This window comes from Musa acuminata, chromosome BXJ3-8, assembly GCF_036884655.1.
Source record: "Musa acuminata AAA Group cultivar baxijiao chromosome BXJ3-8, Cavendish_Baxijiao_AAA, whole genome shotgun sequence".
Lineage (NCBI taxonomy): Eukaryota > Viridiplantae > Streptophyta > Magnoliopsida > Zingiberales > Musaceae > Musa > Musa acuminata.
Genome location: NC_088356.1, coordinates 3,604,357 through 3,621,436, shown reverse-complemented (window position 1 = coordinate 3,621,436; position 17,080 = coordinate 3,604,357). Strand labels below are relative to the sequence as shown.

Below are 17,080 nucleotides of genomic sequence, written 5' to 3'. Positions count from 1 at the left end.
GAAATATAAAGTTATGGATGCTAGAAAAATTTTCATATAAAAACCACTATTAATCATAGGGGGTTGTAAGCACTTATAGTGGCAATCTAAACATGTTGGGCTGCAGCATAAATCCTTCATAAGGCTCTCAATGACAAATCGTCAAAATGAGTGGAAATATGGCATCACTTCCAATATTCCACTCGAAATCACTGAATAAAATAAAAATAGCAAAATAATTGTAAACAAATCATCTAGTATCGACGACTGGACCTGTGATGATCGGTTTGTACTTGAGACCTTGTTCTACAACAATTGCAGATCAACGCCAATTCTAATCACAAGCATCTTAAAGGCGGCACATGGTCAACAGTCACTGCAGAACATGGCACAGGAAATACATGTCAAGCAGCTAATTTTCTTATTCCATTCTCTAGTCAGAAAAAGGTCTAAAAACGAGTATACACGATTATGTATTTCTTCAACACTATGGGTTATCGAAATAGTATGAATCTGAATGAGCCAGATATCGTCGTCTGCCTAGTCCTCAATGCTTTATCAAAATTGAAACAACAAATTATGATATGCTTATACAGGATGTAACTGCATCCACAAGAAGTAATGAAGAGACAGAACCTTGAGCAAGAGTGAGTTGAGGGCCGTGCCGCCTCAGTCTCGAGTGATTCAGGATCCAGTTTGGTTGGATCCACAAATCACCAACTTCTAAGTCCTTTGAATGCTAACTGTCTTCTAAATACTCCAAACAAGGATTCAGTTCTCATCATTATGGCCAGCGATCATCCGCAGATCTCCAAGTAGAGTCTTTTATGAGTTCAATGCACTACGTGAATATCTCCACAAACTTACTGCTAAAACCATTGCACCTGCTGCACCAACCAAAATCTGCAAAATATTCCACAGATTGCATTGATAAATAACACCAAATGAATGGAACTATCACCAATCATAAAATGCTACCCTCTATTTAAATACATCAAATTAGACTCTAAGAAAATGGAGGGCAAAACAACTGCATGTGTAGTGGGGAAAAAGACAATATGCCTAATAATTATACCAACAGTGACATGACATTCAAAGTATTTTAACCCATATATGCTGCAAGTTTGAATGTTAATTCATAATTTAACATGCATCGGATAGAGAGATTGCTTTTATGTCTAATGTGACAATTAGCCAACACAGTTATCGGTAGCAGCTAGCAGAACAAAATTTCTCTACCTACCTTTTCACATATTTCTAACTAAGATGTCTCAAGAAAGTTAAACAATGATGCCAGATGAGAATAGATACAACCTTGAACTCATGAATGTTGAAGGGTTTGTTTAGGGCGATTATAATGAAAGGAAGAGCAAACAGAAAGAAAAATGTTCTGCAAAGTAGGAAGAGCAAACATGTCCAACCTTTACATTTCTTGTAAACCCGTCGGAGCTTAATAGAATTAATGACTTCAAGAAGCTCAGATGAGATATCTGTGGCATAAGAATAACAACTGTATATTGCTTTTTACATGGAAAAGGCAAGATTCTTTGTAATGCCAATTGCATGGTCAATGGAGTTAAGTCTTTCCTAACTTTAGTCCGTCCTTCATCTTGAATCTGCATAAACAAAGATGTAAAGAAAACATAAAGGAAACATTTCATTGCAAGATCAATGTAAAAGGAAAAAAAAACTAGAAGCATGTCAAACTACAAAATCTTCAAAGAGAAAAAGCGCTGGCAGAGAAAATTGACATGTTTTATGAATTGATTTATAAAGAATATCAGCCAACAACAATAATCAGAAAATGGACACAATGTTAAACGAAAATGTAGTTGTAAGTTTCTTTCTTGATACCGTTAACATGTGTGGGATTACTAGAAAAGAGAAAAGAAATATTTTCATTCATGAAAATTAGATGGTTTGTTGTTGTGCTGCATTGTCAATAAAAGGAAGTCAGATGTACATTCATGGAACCATGGGATGCAATAACAAACAAAGTGTTTCTTGCAGCTTCTGATCTGCTATAGCTGAAGAACATAATAAAGGTATGTGGGAAAAAAAAATGCATCAAAAAAGCAAATGGAGAGAAGCAAATAATTACTAAAATCCTGAGAAATTTTAACCCATAAATATCTCTGTAAAAATTTAGATGTTTCAGAATGAAACACAATTTTGAAATTCAGATTGTAGCTATCCTCAAAAGAAAAATCCAACAATTTTAGATATCAAAACTTATATCCAAGGATTGAAATTTTGTACCGTACGAAAATTTCGAGACTTATTCGGTACGATATGGTACGGTACGGTACGTCGCCTCTCTTCTCGGGCGACATCGCCTCGGCGACGTCGCAGATAAAAAAAAAAATTGTAGGAGACGTCGCCCAAGAAGAGAAGAAAAAAAAAAATCTTCGCCTTTCTCCGCCCCGCGACACCGATACCTCTTCTCCCGCGCACGGATGAGAAGTCACCGACAGACGAGGAGGAGAGCAACGGTCTCCAAGTTCTCCCTTTTTTTCTATTTATTTCTTCGCCTTCTCCCTCTTCTTTCTTCTCCCTTGGTCACCGTTGATGACAACGCCTCAATCGGCGACGATAACGCCTCAGTCGATGGTACCGCTCGATAGTGTGTGGTCCGTGTACCGGTCTACTGATGGACCGGTACGTGCCACCCGGTACGAGCGGTATCATTGGGTATTGCAGACCTTGCTTATATCTACTCAAGCCAGAAACAACTGACAACTAATGCATCAAATGCTGGTGCAGGACTTAAAACAACATTGTCTACCTTAAATGAGTCACTGACATCTCCAAAATAAGCTCTTGATTGGTAGCTGCGCAGAATTCGATCTAGCCAGTAATAGTTTTCCTGGAAGGGCTCCAAAGTGTTAATGCTGTAATGATAACTAGATATTGATATAGAATAAAGTTATAAACCAACCTGCAATCCATTTTCGTGGGCTCGCTGTTCAATTTCTAAGACAGTTGATACATCTTGGTCCGATGGGCCATGATCTTGTAGATATAAAATCTCCTCTAATGCAAGGTCAACCTGAACAAAGCGTCCTAGAGGTTAAACAGTTCACATGGAAACTCCTGCAAGAACATACACATACAAAATAATATGGTATCAAGAGAGAAATAAAAAAACCTACAAGCCTGGATGAGATGTCTGGATCACACGAAAAATATACACTAATATCACCTCGGACATCTCCAGTTCTTGAAGGTTTATTACCACCCAAAAAAACGGAAACACTCACAGAGTATATCTGAAGCATCCAAAGAGTAAATAAGATCAAACTTCTTCACCACGAATACAAGATCACTTAAAGATCAAATAGAAGAGTGTTAATTTAAGATTAAAAACCTGCCCATGTTTGAACCGAAGAACTTGCATAATCCTTGTCTCCAGAAGTTTACTCAGGAATCCAACATAGTGAATCTCTTCCATCTTCCAGTTTAAAAAGAAAAACAATAAGAGTGTCTAGTTGATCTAAGTGTTGACACAAATAAATAATCACAGGACTTGCACATTTCTTACCATTGATGTACTTTTTAACACCACTGGAAAGGCCAGCTGGACAGAGCACTGAGCTTCCACCATAGGACTGCGGACTATCTCTCTTAAGTAAAAAAAAAAAAGAACATTCTGTTAGAGAAACCCTAGTACCTAATAGACTCTCTGCTGACATGCAAAAGAATGGAATGGTACATGTGAAAAATCTTGAACACAGACATCTCATGGAAGAGGAAAGATCAAATGCAGAACCAGAAGCTACTGGAGTATCAACCTGACAATGCTGGCAGGAAATTTGAATGGCAGGCCTTTTAGGTCATCACGGTTGAGTTGTAAAACTGGCTCAGAAGGCCTTGGTATTCCACCCTGTATAAATCAGCAGAAACAGATCATAAACAGTGAATAATGCTCCAAGCTGAAATTGGCTCAAAGCAAAGCAATTCTCACCAAATACTGCAGCACTAAAGGAAGCGATGAAGCTGGATCAATATTTCCAACAATGACAACAGTAAAGCTAGATGGATCCTTAAAGCAGTTGTTGAAATATTCACATGCTCTTATGGGATTCACTTTTTTCAGTTCACTAATTCGGATTGGCTGCATGAACAAGAAATTGCTGGCCATGGTAAAAAATTTTTAAAATGGAGAAGAAAATAGTAGAAAAAACACAGCACTCGTGCATACCCGGAAAAAGTATGAGTTCCCGTAGTTGATTTCTCTCACACGATTGGTAAATGCAGTGTAGGGGTCCCTTTCTTGTGCTCGAATTGCTTCTTCTGCCATTTGCATCACTATTTTGACTTCTTCATGCCCTGGTGCAACATTTCTAGTGAACAGCTGATAAACAAGCTGCACATGTAGCAAATAGGATAAGCATATGAGATTTATAATCATGATAATAAAACTGACACTAAGAATGTAACTGTGCTTTGAAATGTGACATTTATTGGTACTGCATGATCCAACCATGGCATTAACATAAACAATGCCCTATATATCACTGTGTTTAGTCCATGATAATTAGATGATCTTGGTTCTTAGACACAATAGTGTCGCCATGTCAAATATCACTACTTATAAGAAGAAAAAAAAATTGTCTAATATGCATGAAGACTGATGTTAGAACTTTCTGTAAGTGAAGAAAAAAAAGGATTGCTGTAAGTTGAATCATGTCAATCATACCAAAGAGCACCCCTCTATACCAGAGAAAAACAATCAACAACAAGGTTTGTAATGAAAATTTTTAATATACAGGTACTCCAAGAAAACACTAATTGACATGCCTGCTTAAGCATTAGAGCATAAAGACAGTGATGCAACGCAACCAAATCGATATCCACCAAAACTGAGTGTGTGGGCACGTGTATAATCGGTGTGCATGCATGTGGTTAAAAAAAAATACAAATACCCAAGTGAGAAAAACCTGCAAGGCAGTTTCCAGATCAGTAGGTGAGCAATCGCCAGAAAAGGTTCTCATATAAGCTCCAACTTTTGTACTGACTTCAGCTCTCTTACCAGCAAGCATATCCATTAGCATAGAAGGTTTATATCCAAAAATTCCAATTTCTCCAGAAATGGTTGATCCCATTGAACAAGATATATACTCAGCTTCTGGCAATTCAGACAAACCACCATATGCAAAACCAGTAAAAATTACCTGCTTAAAAGTATATGAGAAGGGAGAGTTAAGCAAGGGCAGGAAGAAAGATAATAACCTTATGGAACATTATTTTGAAGTTATGCATCAGAGATAAACAATGTAAATCCTACACTAAATGCATGGCCAATACATGGACCTTAAAGTATTGAGAAGAGATTCATATATCTCTTGAGTTGTTTATATCAGGCAGACCATGAGTCAGAATGTAATGATATACAACTGCAAACCAGACTCATGAAAACCCTTCTTTTTTGGGTACTTGTATTATGCAAGAGTCCTCTGCTGATAATGACATGCTTTAGTACTTGGAAGGAAAATTGTGTATAACAGACAAAACACAAAAGTGTAAACCTAAATACATAAAAATGTTTTAATTACAAAAACTGAAGAAATTACTGGTAAAACTCATGAGCTTTCTAGTGGAAAGCCGAAGTGCCACTAAAATATTTTAATTATAAGAACTGATGAAACACAAAAGGCCTATTACCATCTTGTGTTGGGTTACCTTGCAAAAGAAGATTATACCATGACCACAATTTATATTGCACTCATGCCAAGAGCATAATCTAAGTAACATAAACTACAATAAGCATGATCTAAATAACATGTGACATGCAGCCAACAGAAAAAGGTTTTAAATAAAATAAAAAAAATGATAATTTTCATCTGCAAACATATCCCTAAGAGTACATTGCTTACTACTGCTTTTGCTTAAAAACCACATTGGAGAACACAATGGCCAGATCTATGCCTAAGAAAGGCATTTATTAAACTAGAAAACACATGAATTAGAAAGAAAATTGTTGAGTACATCACTCTATCATTACCTGATCATCAAGAAAATCAGTACACTTATAGCAGACCTTCATTCCATTAGATAGAAGTAACTCAGTGACACCAATAGGTGAGAAATCTATCTGATTTATGATGCTCCTGGTGGAAAAGGAAAAGGAAAAACATATCTGTAACATTCCAATGAAAGTGAAACTAACAATATTGGTAGAGGTTAGCCTAAGGCCAGATTATGATAGATAAACAGATGATTCAGACTGTCAAGGTTGCTTTCTCAATCAAGATAGGACTAGACAAGACATGTAGAGAGAAACTTGATATTTAATATGTGACTTTGCAACATAAACATCCAAATAGCATGTAACTGCAAGGACATTACAAGATCCATGTCATGCAATTGATAATCAATTAAATCTGTGGCAAACATTAACATACTGCACAACGAGCCACACGTACTAAGGATCAAATTCTACGATTGCTTTAATGATTACCTACAGTAATAATTATTCAGGAATAGAAGAGGGAAGTAGACCAGAGAATTCATGCCAAAATGGAACTGAATTTAAAGGTCCAAAATGCAGAGATATATCAGCAGGATTTCATTTCAAATACAGTTGTTTTCATAAATAACTTTGAATTTACCGAGCAATTTACTTTAAAAGTATGCTAAATAAATCTACCGAATTTGGCACAAACTTTACTGACAAACAGAAGCAACACAGCGCAGAAATATCCAAAAACAGAGGCCAGAACAACAAATCTATGTCTTAATCCAGGTCACGTCTAGATTCAGAACCTTCGACAAGTCTAATTAAAACACAAGATTGTCATTATTTAGGACTCCTGAACATCAAGCACTAGAAAGTTGGTCCAAGTAGAACCCTAGAACTTCCAGACAATTCTGGAACACTAGCATCTCTTGACAATCCTAGCATGTTCCTAAACAGTGAACAGTCATTATTAAATGGCAACTTAAGAAAGAAAGCAGGAATGCTGAGGAAACTAGGTTACAATTGTAAGTTGTATGACATGCAGCAAATGCCTACCCTGGAATGGGCTTGTCAGTAACAATTTCTTCAGGAACATGTTCATCATCCCATGGGGAAATTCTTCTTTCCTCCTCCAGAGTGCTAATTTTCAATACAGCAGCTCTCAGATCATCCAATGTAGCACCAGCTCGAGGTTCAACTATTTTTATGACACAGCTGCATGTTGTACAAAAGTTTGCAGCAAACTTTGATACCTCAGCTGGAGAGATGTCTGAAATATATTTATGCAAAGTTTGGATATCAAGATCAGGATTTACAAAAGAATCAGGAAACTAAGTTAAAAGAGAAAGAGAGAGATGGTTTCATTTGCATGCATAAAGCAGTAAGTAGAAGATGCAACTAAAATATAAATGAATGCATGATGTATTAGATACCACAATAAAAGTGATTCCCTAGGATCAAAGTAATACATTTCCAACAAATCAGCATAGCTGAGATTTGGCAGTTACAAGGCATAACGAATTTCTTTATATTTGATTGTATCCTCAAATTATTTGCTCAGCATACTACTATGAAATGCAACCTCTCTGTGGTTAGACAAGAAGTATGACAATTCTCCAAAAATTCACCTCTGTTAGCATTATTAATTACATAAATCTCGGATAAATAAAGATGCATAAAACAAAGTTGTAACTGTCAAACACACTTTATGGAACATCACTTACTATTTAATGCTCCTTCGAGTTCACGAAAATCATGGACACATGCACGTCCTTGTTCCACAAAAAGAAAATCACAAAACAAAAATAATGAACAGGCTTTTCTCATTGTATGTTAGTGAACAGGATATATCAATCAGCTATTTAAGTAGTGTTGCAACCTGCAACTAAGGCAGGACAACCCAAGACCTTTATGGCTACATTGAACTTTGGATAATCTAGGACAGGTTTCTGTATCAACATCCAGTTGGGTTCGATTTCAGAAATTCTCAGTTGTCATGTATTAGGCTAGGGCTCAAGTCCTGAACTCCCACTGCAAACACAAACCAATATAATGTATGGTAAATACAATAAGAAGGTGACAGGAAAAACCTAAGTAGCTCTATGCACAAGCACCCAGGAGGCTATGTCTTGCTCCTTAGAAAATGTAATGATGTCTCCTGTGGAAAGTGGTGCCACAAGAAATTACGATACGAGGTTGTTGCCATGTCTCCTTTTCAACCTTATCTGGTATCAACTCACTCCTTCTCAATGCTATCTCTGTATCTCTCTCCATCTGTCTCTAAAGGAAAGGGCTTCTTGGCTTTGCAAGTAACCGATAGCACCTGACTGATCCAACCAAACGTCATAAAGGATGTGCTCAAGTTAAAGTTGTGCAGTTGGTGAAATGATCAGGATAGGTTAAGCTTAGAGGTGTTCAACCCAGATCAGGTCCCAAGTTGACCTATAACCAAACCAACAAAAAGTTGTTCCTTAATTTGTGCTGTCAATTGGAACATTAGTCACTGCCAAATTGGCTCCATATGGTGTAAAGGTGCCGTTCTCACTGATGATGGCCTTGTCTCCATCACCCGTTCTGAGGGGCCCAGAGGGAACCTTACCCAAGATAACTCAGCCACTAATCACCCCCAAGATCGTCTTTTTAATCTATTATGTGATGGCTCATTCAATCCTTCTTCCATTTTTGCAGGTTCTGGTTTCATTTTAACTGATAAAAGGAACAATCAGAATCTGGCAAGATGCAGCAGACACCCTCCTTCTTCTCCCCTACAAGCAAAGGGGCTCGCTGTCCTTGAGGGGCTCAAGACTGCACAGCAACTAAATCTGACAAGAATCAAAATTTTCAATGATTCCAAAAGCCTCATCAACATGCTCTCTAACCCCAGCATCCTATGGCACTTAAAATCCTTCTGAATGACATTTTCTACTATGCTAAGACAGTTGAGGTTACACAATGGACACACAACAACAGAGACCTCAATACCTCCGCACACAATTTAGTCACCTCATTTTGCTTCCTTTTTGAGAAGTGTGATACCTCCTTTGGGTTGTATGAACTTTAATCAATTTAATGCAGATTTTTTTACAAGAAAAAAAAAAGCAACATTAGAAGGTGCACAGAAGCATGCTTGATTTATTAAGATTCATGACAAATATCTACAAAAAGTTTTGATTCTCTTAAAGTTGTTAAAACCAACTTACATGCAACTCATGAGAAGCTTCACTCATTCCAACTTACATGCACCAATAATTGGTGCCAATTATTGGAAAATACAAATTCTGAACCCTTACCACAACATACAACACCAAGTAATGTTCCACCTATTTGGGATGGCTATGTAGATCCTTTCTCGCCATTGAATCTATTGAATCTTTTGTTGCCATTGAAGCTTATAAAAAGTCATATATTGAATTAAATTAAGAGTATTTAAATCTTTATTTACAGTTTCTAATAAAGTCCCTTTTAGATCTCTCTAACTCTCCTTGTACCACTAATAATAATTATTTCTCATCTTCTAACTGTTACATCAATAGGTTTCGGAACATGCCCATACTATCTTAAATATTTCTTCCTCATTTTATATATCCTTTCTTATTTTTCCTAACAACTCCACATCCATCTCAATATTTTTATTTTAGTAACAAACTTTTTATATATGTTTATCTTCACTCAGGTTCATAAGACATAAAGCATCAAATGCCATCTAACACCAAAAAGAGAGCAGTTGTACAAAAATATATAATATCCAATGATACTAAACTAAATGCAGTAAACTCTGATGCAAGCTAATAAAGGATTTACCCAACAAGACATCTCCGGAACCTACAATCAGTGATTTAAAAAGCGCTAAGTGCCAAGGTCCAAAAACGCCCGAGGAGCTAGGCGCTCGGCGCTCGCCCGAGCGAAGCGAGATGCTAAAATATAAAAATATATAATATAATTAATAAATATAATTATTTAAATAAAAATATGATATTAAATTTAAAAAAATCTTACAAAATCACAATATCACATTAACAAAAAAACTCAAAATTCAAAACAATAACAATAATTTCAAATAAATAAAAATTATCAGTATTAAAATAAAAATAATATATTATTAACTAATAAATAAAAAATATTGTTACTAGTATACAGTTAACAGTATAATGTTAATAGTATACTATCGAGTCGATGTGAGAAGAGGTAGCAACAAGTAGTGGGAGCGGGAGCGGGGGCGAGAGAGGTGAGCTGCGACAATGGCAGCGACAGCGGTAGCAGCGGGAGCGACGCGCAATGACAGTGGCAGCGGGAGCAGGAGCAGCGGGAACGGGAGCGACGAGCGGTGATAGTGGCAGCGACAAAGATAGTGGCGAGCGGTGATAGTAGCAGCGACAAAGATAGCGGCAAGCAGCGGCAATGACAGCGGGAGCGGGAGTGGCGAGTGACAATAGTGGCAACGGTAGTAGTAGCAGCAGTAGTAGCGAGTAGCGGCAGCGGTAGCAGCAGGAGCGACGAGCGGGAGCAGCAAGAGCAGCGAGCGGCGATAGTGGCAGCGACAGCAATGAGCAAGGTTAGGGTTGGGGAAGTCACGAGAGGGATGTTGGGAGGCTGATATCGATCCAAACGTAAAACACTAGTTCGGTCGCCTGGTTTAACCCGGGCACTCGCCCAAAGCGCCCGGCGCCTGGGCTCGGGCGAGCGCCTAGGTGGCGCCTTTTTGAAGCGAGGCACCTGGACATGAAGTGAGGCGCTCGGGCCTCGCCTCGCCTCGCCTCGCTCGAGCGTCTGGGCGAGCGCCTATTGAAATTGCTGCCTACAATTCAAGTGTGTGCATATGTTCTAAATGATTTCTGGCTTTCTATGTTCTTTGTTGTCTCTCTGTCATATCATATCATGAAACATTCAGAACCATGAAGCCATGTCATGATATAAAATATAAGTTACCAATCAAAATATTTATTTTTAACACATCCCACATTCGTCTGCACAATTGTGGGATAGCAATCAGGAATAACAATATATACTAATTCACACGACCCCTCAACGTCTAGTTTCAATTGGCAAAGATGATTTAGATGTCATTACACTAATGTAAATAATATAAGCAAGTCCAAGATGTCAAAAAGAAACACAAAACTGTGTTGTGCTTGTCAAGAACATCTGCAAGTATAACAAGTCAAGATATAGAAACATATTTAAATATGTCGTATTAACTCACATGGCAGAAGAGTTTTCTGTAGTTGTGCTTCATATTCAACACCAACAACAGGCTCCTTGCGAAAAAAATGCTGCAATTTTCACAGGAGTAGTAACAGTTAGATGCTTTTCAATATAGCAAAAAGTTCAGTAAACAATAACTGATAGTGAAAGAAAAACAACTTTTAAACCAGCAACAAAGAAAAGCAATTATACCGATATGCATTCAACATCTGTGAGACCTACATACCAAGAATATCAGCTTCATTTCATGACAGATTGCAGCTGAACTTTTAACAATGGAATAATCAGGTCCGAGTGGGGGCATTATGGTGTTCTTAATGCGAATAAAATACTTGCTTGTGAAGGAAATCTTAAACGTTTCACTAATGGGTAAAGTTGAACAAATGAAGAAATGAAATAAACAAATAACTAGCTATAGTTCAAAAAAATAATGTACAAGTTTAGCTGGACATGGCTTTAGTTTATGGTCCACCTACCTAAACATTTAGTATCCAAATAATGCACTCAGAAAACTGCAAAAAAATACATGAATAAAAACATAACACGACACTCATGCCCTCGTGGGGTCTAGGGAATCAGATGTAAACAATGTTACTGCCCTTAACCCAGAAACTTGTTGGTTGCAATGCAGCAAACTCTCCACTATGCACAGGCCTTCCCCCAATTCACCATACATGCAACTTATGATGAGAACATGCAATACAAGACAATGTGCAAAATTGTAAATGATAAGCAAGTTTATTCATAATGAAAAGCCTTGTATAAGATGTCATTAGAAAAGATGCAAAAAATATATCATTGAATTGGATATGCAAACATCTAAGGTGTTAGAACTTATTTCACGTCGTTAATGAAAGAAGCCCGCAACCTTGTTCCTTTGCATCAAAAAACATATGCATGTCCGTTGTAGTAATTGAATGCCTAAACCAATGTGATGAGTTAAACTGTCACATGAGGCAAAGTTGAAAAGAAAGTTGATATGTAGAGGGGTAGCACAGAGGGAGGGAGGGAGGGAGGGAGAGAGAGAGAGAGAGAGAGAGAGAAAGATCAATGCAACCCTAAGTCTATTATCTTTGAAGGCTCATTAGAAGGATAAAAAATAGATTTATTGTTATTGAACCTAATTTGATGTGATTAAGATTTAGATCACGTCATAGTTTAAGCCTCAGTTTTTTTTTTTTTTTTTGGTATTTTGCAGTATTGTCATAAAAACTTAGTTTGTAATAAACCAATCCAGTTTAGTCCATTTTGGACTGATTCTACTCCAGAACTAATCCAGATTAATTAGGTCTAGTTTAGGTTGTCTTTCACCTAATTATTCATTTCCTGTTTTAAGAGACCTAGTAAACATACAAACAATTAATGTTTCAACTCTCCAATACTTGGAGTCAACAATAAAAGAGGTAGGTATTCAGCCTGGTTCGTCGTATTTCATATTGAGTTAGTAACATCATTTCCTTTTGGCCATCGACCTCCTCTCATTTCTCTTCTTTTTCTATTATTCTCTCTCTCCTCATCCTTTATTCTGCTGGAAAATAAAACAGCAGTACCTTCTTTCTCTTTTTTATTTGTGGTTGTAATGTAATATATTTGTCTCATCTTTCTGTGAAACAGCCTTTTAGTCCTATCTAACTGCTGACTCTCATTCATCAGCCAGGATGCTGTTTGAAAGCACCTGCTTAGATATCTAAAGGTAAATCACTGTTGGTAAGATCTACAAGGATCACTGTTACATCATCTTCACAGGATATATTCCATAAATCTCAAATTTCTTTAATGTCAGAAAAGTATAGATGTATAATTTAACCCCATTGGAAGGAAGTGGATGGCATAGAAAAGTATGTCAAGATAGTGATATGGAATTACTTGCAAATACTCATCTCGTAGACTTGTTGATTGCATTTGTTCCCTCTCTAAATATGCAGATTCAATTTCAGACATCATCAAAGCACGTACAATGGATATTTCACGCTCAGAAAAACCATGAAGACGAACCCTAGCAACCTGGTAAAGAAGTTGTCAGAAAGGTGCTGAAAAATAAATAAACACCTTAATATATAAGATGTCAAATTTAGCAAAAGAATCGCACAAGCCAACATGTGAAAATATAATCTCATGGTGTCAAATCTACCTCAGTTAGCATTGCCTCAAGAGCCTCAATTGTCCCCCTTTCTCTGCAGCTGGAGGTCATGATGTAAGCCTTCACAGGACGGACAAGAGCATCTGCAGCTGAGGAGCAAGAGAAGTATGGTGGATCCGTCCTGCGGGATATTTTAAAAAACCTCTGGTTTAACGCGCAATGGAACATCGCCTCTGCAAGTGAATCCCTGTAATCCTTCACAGTTCTCATCTCGTCCACTGGTATCTTGCAGCTGACCATTACCGCGGACTGTTTTTATCCAAATAAAGAGACAAGAAATAAGTAAAATTTATACATATAAATTTTCTGCTGATGTGGATAACAATATTGTTGTTATTGTTGAAGGGCATATGTGCATGCTGACACGCATGCACATCACCTAAAAGATAGAAGAGTTATCTAAAGGTGCTTACTCCAGCAGCTTCAGACTCAACAAAGCAGGAGTACCGAGGTTCTTTATGTGATGGCACAGGAAAATCTGGTATGACTGGTGGAGGAATGCAGTTGGAATTTTTTTGCCCAAAGTGACTCTTTATCAACTCAACAACACTCTACAGAATTAACAAAAAATTAAAATTGTGATAAGGAAAACATAATGAGAACAATAGCAACAATTGAAAATGTTGTGAAAATCTGTGAATCTAAGAGATCGAACCTGTGAATCAGCGAAATCCCCCACAGCAACAACAGCCATATTGCCTAAATGGTACCATTTCTGATAAAATTGCTTAACAGTTTCAGGAGTAACTGTTCGAATCACTTTTTCCAAGCCAATCGGGAGACGTTCTGCATACTGCAAGAATAGCATACCCACAATTACCTTACATTTAAATTTAATTTTCCAAAAGATCATAACTTTCCAACTAAATTTAATTTTCCGAAACATCATAAATCTAGATATAACTTATTTTATATTCTAATATCTGGGCTAATAGCAGCAGTTTGTGCATGGACATATGTTGCTGATATAAGCATTAGTCCTGTGAACATGGACCAAACTTGGACAACCATTGATATCCTGGAAATCAGTCAAGACATAATAATCCCTCCTTTGTACCTCTTTATTTATGCTAATTGGCCAAACTTAAGAAAGAAAAGAAAAAACTAGCGATTGTCATAAATTTTTGAACTTCTTTGGTGGACTTTTGCATTCCCGTATATGTACACAACTCATCAAGAAAACTGACAGCATTCAGTAAAATTGAGGCTTGATACAACAATGACAAGATCTAATGTCCTAATTATTTAGGGTTGACTACATGTCTTTTTTCCAACATTGAGTTATGTATAAAACAATAACCCTAGTTAAATAAAAAAAATTAAATTTTTATATATAATTTCTCGTAAAGTCTTATTAGGCCTCTCTACACACCACTATCAATAATTGTCTCACCTCGTGTTGCCATACCATTATAGATGGATCCCCTCATGTGAACCTCTATCAAGGCTACGTCTAATTGTTCACAAGTAAAAGCAGGGATTGCTGTACTGCCCGAAACGGTATGATTTTGGTGGTACATACCAGTCCGAGCGTGGACCGATACACGGACCACCCCAATTCAGGCAGTCTTCACTAAAATAATAAAAAATCAAAAAGTGGTGGACCCCAGTCCATTTCAGCGTTAAAAAGAACATATCAGGGCTCTTCTCGCGTACAAAGCCGCAGCACTGCCTCTTCGCCGCTGCAGCGACACTGCCTCTTCACTGATTTACCACTGCGATGCTGCAACGGCGCTGCCTCTTCATTGCTTCGCCACTGTGATGCTGCAGCGACACTGCCTCTTCGCTGCTGCGATGCTGCGACGATGCTGTCTCTTCGCCGCTTCGCCATTGCAATGCTGCAACGACACCACCTCTTCACCGCTGTGATACTACTACTTCCCTTCAACGCTGCCACTGCTTCCCAGGTATCGCTGCACTTTTTCTCCTCCTTTTCTTTCTTCTTCTTCTTCTTCCTTCTTCGTCCTCTGTTCCTCCACCGGACCTTCCTCTTCAACCTCTTTTTCTTCCTCGTCGAAACATCAGTATGCATCGACGTACCATGTGTCGGTACCACCGGTACAAAGCAACACATGCCGTGTTGCCAGTTGGCCGGCACACTGACTTGGACCGGCAAGTCAAACCTTGAGTAAAAGCATTACATTTTCTACCTTTCCCAGCTAATCAAAGATGGAACTTGTTAAATAACATTACTTTCAGCTTATCATGAGAAAACAAAAAAGGAAAAAAAAAAGAAAAAAAAAGAAAACATGAACAGAATAAGGAAAAAAAAAACAACAAATGAGAACCTAATATAATTTATAGCTGGATGTAAATAAAGTTTATTAGATCGGTCCATATTTTGAGAACCAACAAATTAAGAAAAAACCAGGTGTACCTTTGAACCTTGAAACATTAACACCCAATGTGCGTCCTGCATCCTGCCTGCAGCATTACGCCCTCCTCTGTATTCCTCCAGAACAGCACCACGCTCTTTTTCTAGGTCCTCTGAAGAAACCCGAACCTAAGAAAATTTAAATATTCTTAATAATGAAAGACAATTGAGCAAACTATGGTTAAAACTAAAGAAGTATATGGTCCAACCTCAGAACTGAATTCTGCCAAAACAGATATTGCCTGTGATAGAAGGTCTGGTTTATCCACTGGAACGAGCAATTCATAGATGGTTTCATCTGAAGATGTCAAAGCATTCTGGCAAGCACCAAATTCAGCCCCAATGCTTTCTAGAAACTTAACAATATCATGATTATTATATTTCTTGGTCGCACTGAAAGCAAGGTGTTCAACTATGTGAGCGACACCACGCTCGTCCTCATCTTCAAGAACTGAGCTGTTATAATGTCCAACAAGAACAAAAATTTCAATATATCCAGCAAGAAATGTTTAAAAAATGAAATTGAAAGAAAAATATCAAAAATTATAAATCACCAGGATCGAATATTTTGTTCCAGCAAGCACAAGAAATTACACACATAGGCATTCCCCACCATATGCTCAATAAAACAGTGTCTACCTGCTTTTGGTTTCGTCTCACCAGAAATTCTACGAGATTCACTTCCCATTGGCACCAAATAAAAGAAGCCAAGAACGGTGGCTAATTTCTTAAGTAGATGCGAAAAAATAGAAAGCATACGTGGAACGATCGCGATTTTGAACGTGGAGGCATCATCAATCAATCACTCAAGAAGAACCGGGTCGGGATCGGACTCACCCGACCTTGACGGCAAGGGCGAGGGCGGCGCGCATTCGGGGCTTGGGGTTGCAGCGGACATAGTAGGTAAGGCCGTTGTCGAGGACGCCGTAGTCGACGCCGACGGGCTTCTCGGCGAGGGGCTCGTCCATGGCGACGGTGGCCAGCTTCAGCGAGCGGAACCCCTGCCGCCGGGCCCCCATCGACGAGGGACCCTCCGCGGGGAGCAGATCCATCACGTCTCGATTCCTCCGTCCCCCGCCGTCCCCTGATCTCGGCGCGGCCGCTCCTCCCTCCCAAGAGGCAACAATGGCCACCGAGGAACCGATGCGCGGGATTCGCTCGCTACTGCGGCCGCCGACCCTTCTCTCGTCTCCACCTGCTATTCTTCGGATCGGGGGTTTGCGATACTCTCCTTGGATCTGACGGTGACGGGCGACGGCTGCTTCTGTCGATGGACGGGCCCCGCTCACGTGTAGCCCTCCCGATTCCTATCTTTCTCTTTGATTTCTCGGTCTCGACTTCCTTGTTTGTGGAAGAGTGCGCGTTCCGTGTCCCCGAAAACCTACCCCCTCGGTACACCATCATAGACTCCAGATAAACGTACGCA

The 17,080-nt window shown here is 38.5% G+C and overlaps 1 protein-coding gene across 1 annotated transcript; it reads right to left on the bottom strand.

Annotated features, from left to right (window-relative positions):
* Positions 1-377: 377 nt before the first annotated feature.
* Positions 378-16,972, bottom strand: LOC103993779 (zinc protease PQQL-like). The gene is made up of 21 exons (XM_009413961.3): positions 16,492-16,972; positions 15,864-16,110; positions 15,658-15,783; positions 13,936-14,073; positions 13,694-13,831; positions 13,272-13,529; positions 13,007-13,144; positions 11,139-11,208; positions 6,995-7,208; positions 5,984-6,089; positions 4,920-5,153; positions 4,181-4,345; positions 3,944-4,093; positions 3,771-3,862; positions 3,521-3,602; positions 3,347-3,430; positions 3,132-3,248; positions 2,918-3,028; positions 2,765-2,845; positions 1,401-1,595; positions 378-882 (listed from the first exon to the last, which is right to left on the bottom strand). The coding sequence occupies exons 1-21, from the start codon at positions 16,704-16,706 to the stop codon at positions 805-807; spliced, it is 3,039 nt and encodes a 1,012-aa protein (XP_009412236.2). The 5' UTR covers positions 16,707-16,972; the 3' UTR covers positions 378-804.
* Between the last annotated feature and the right edge of the window lie 108 nt (positions 16,973-17,080).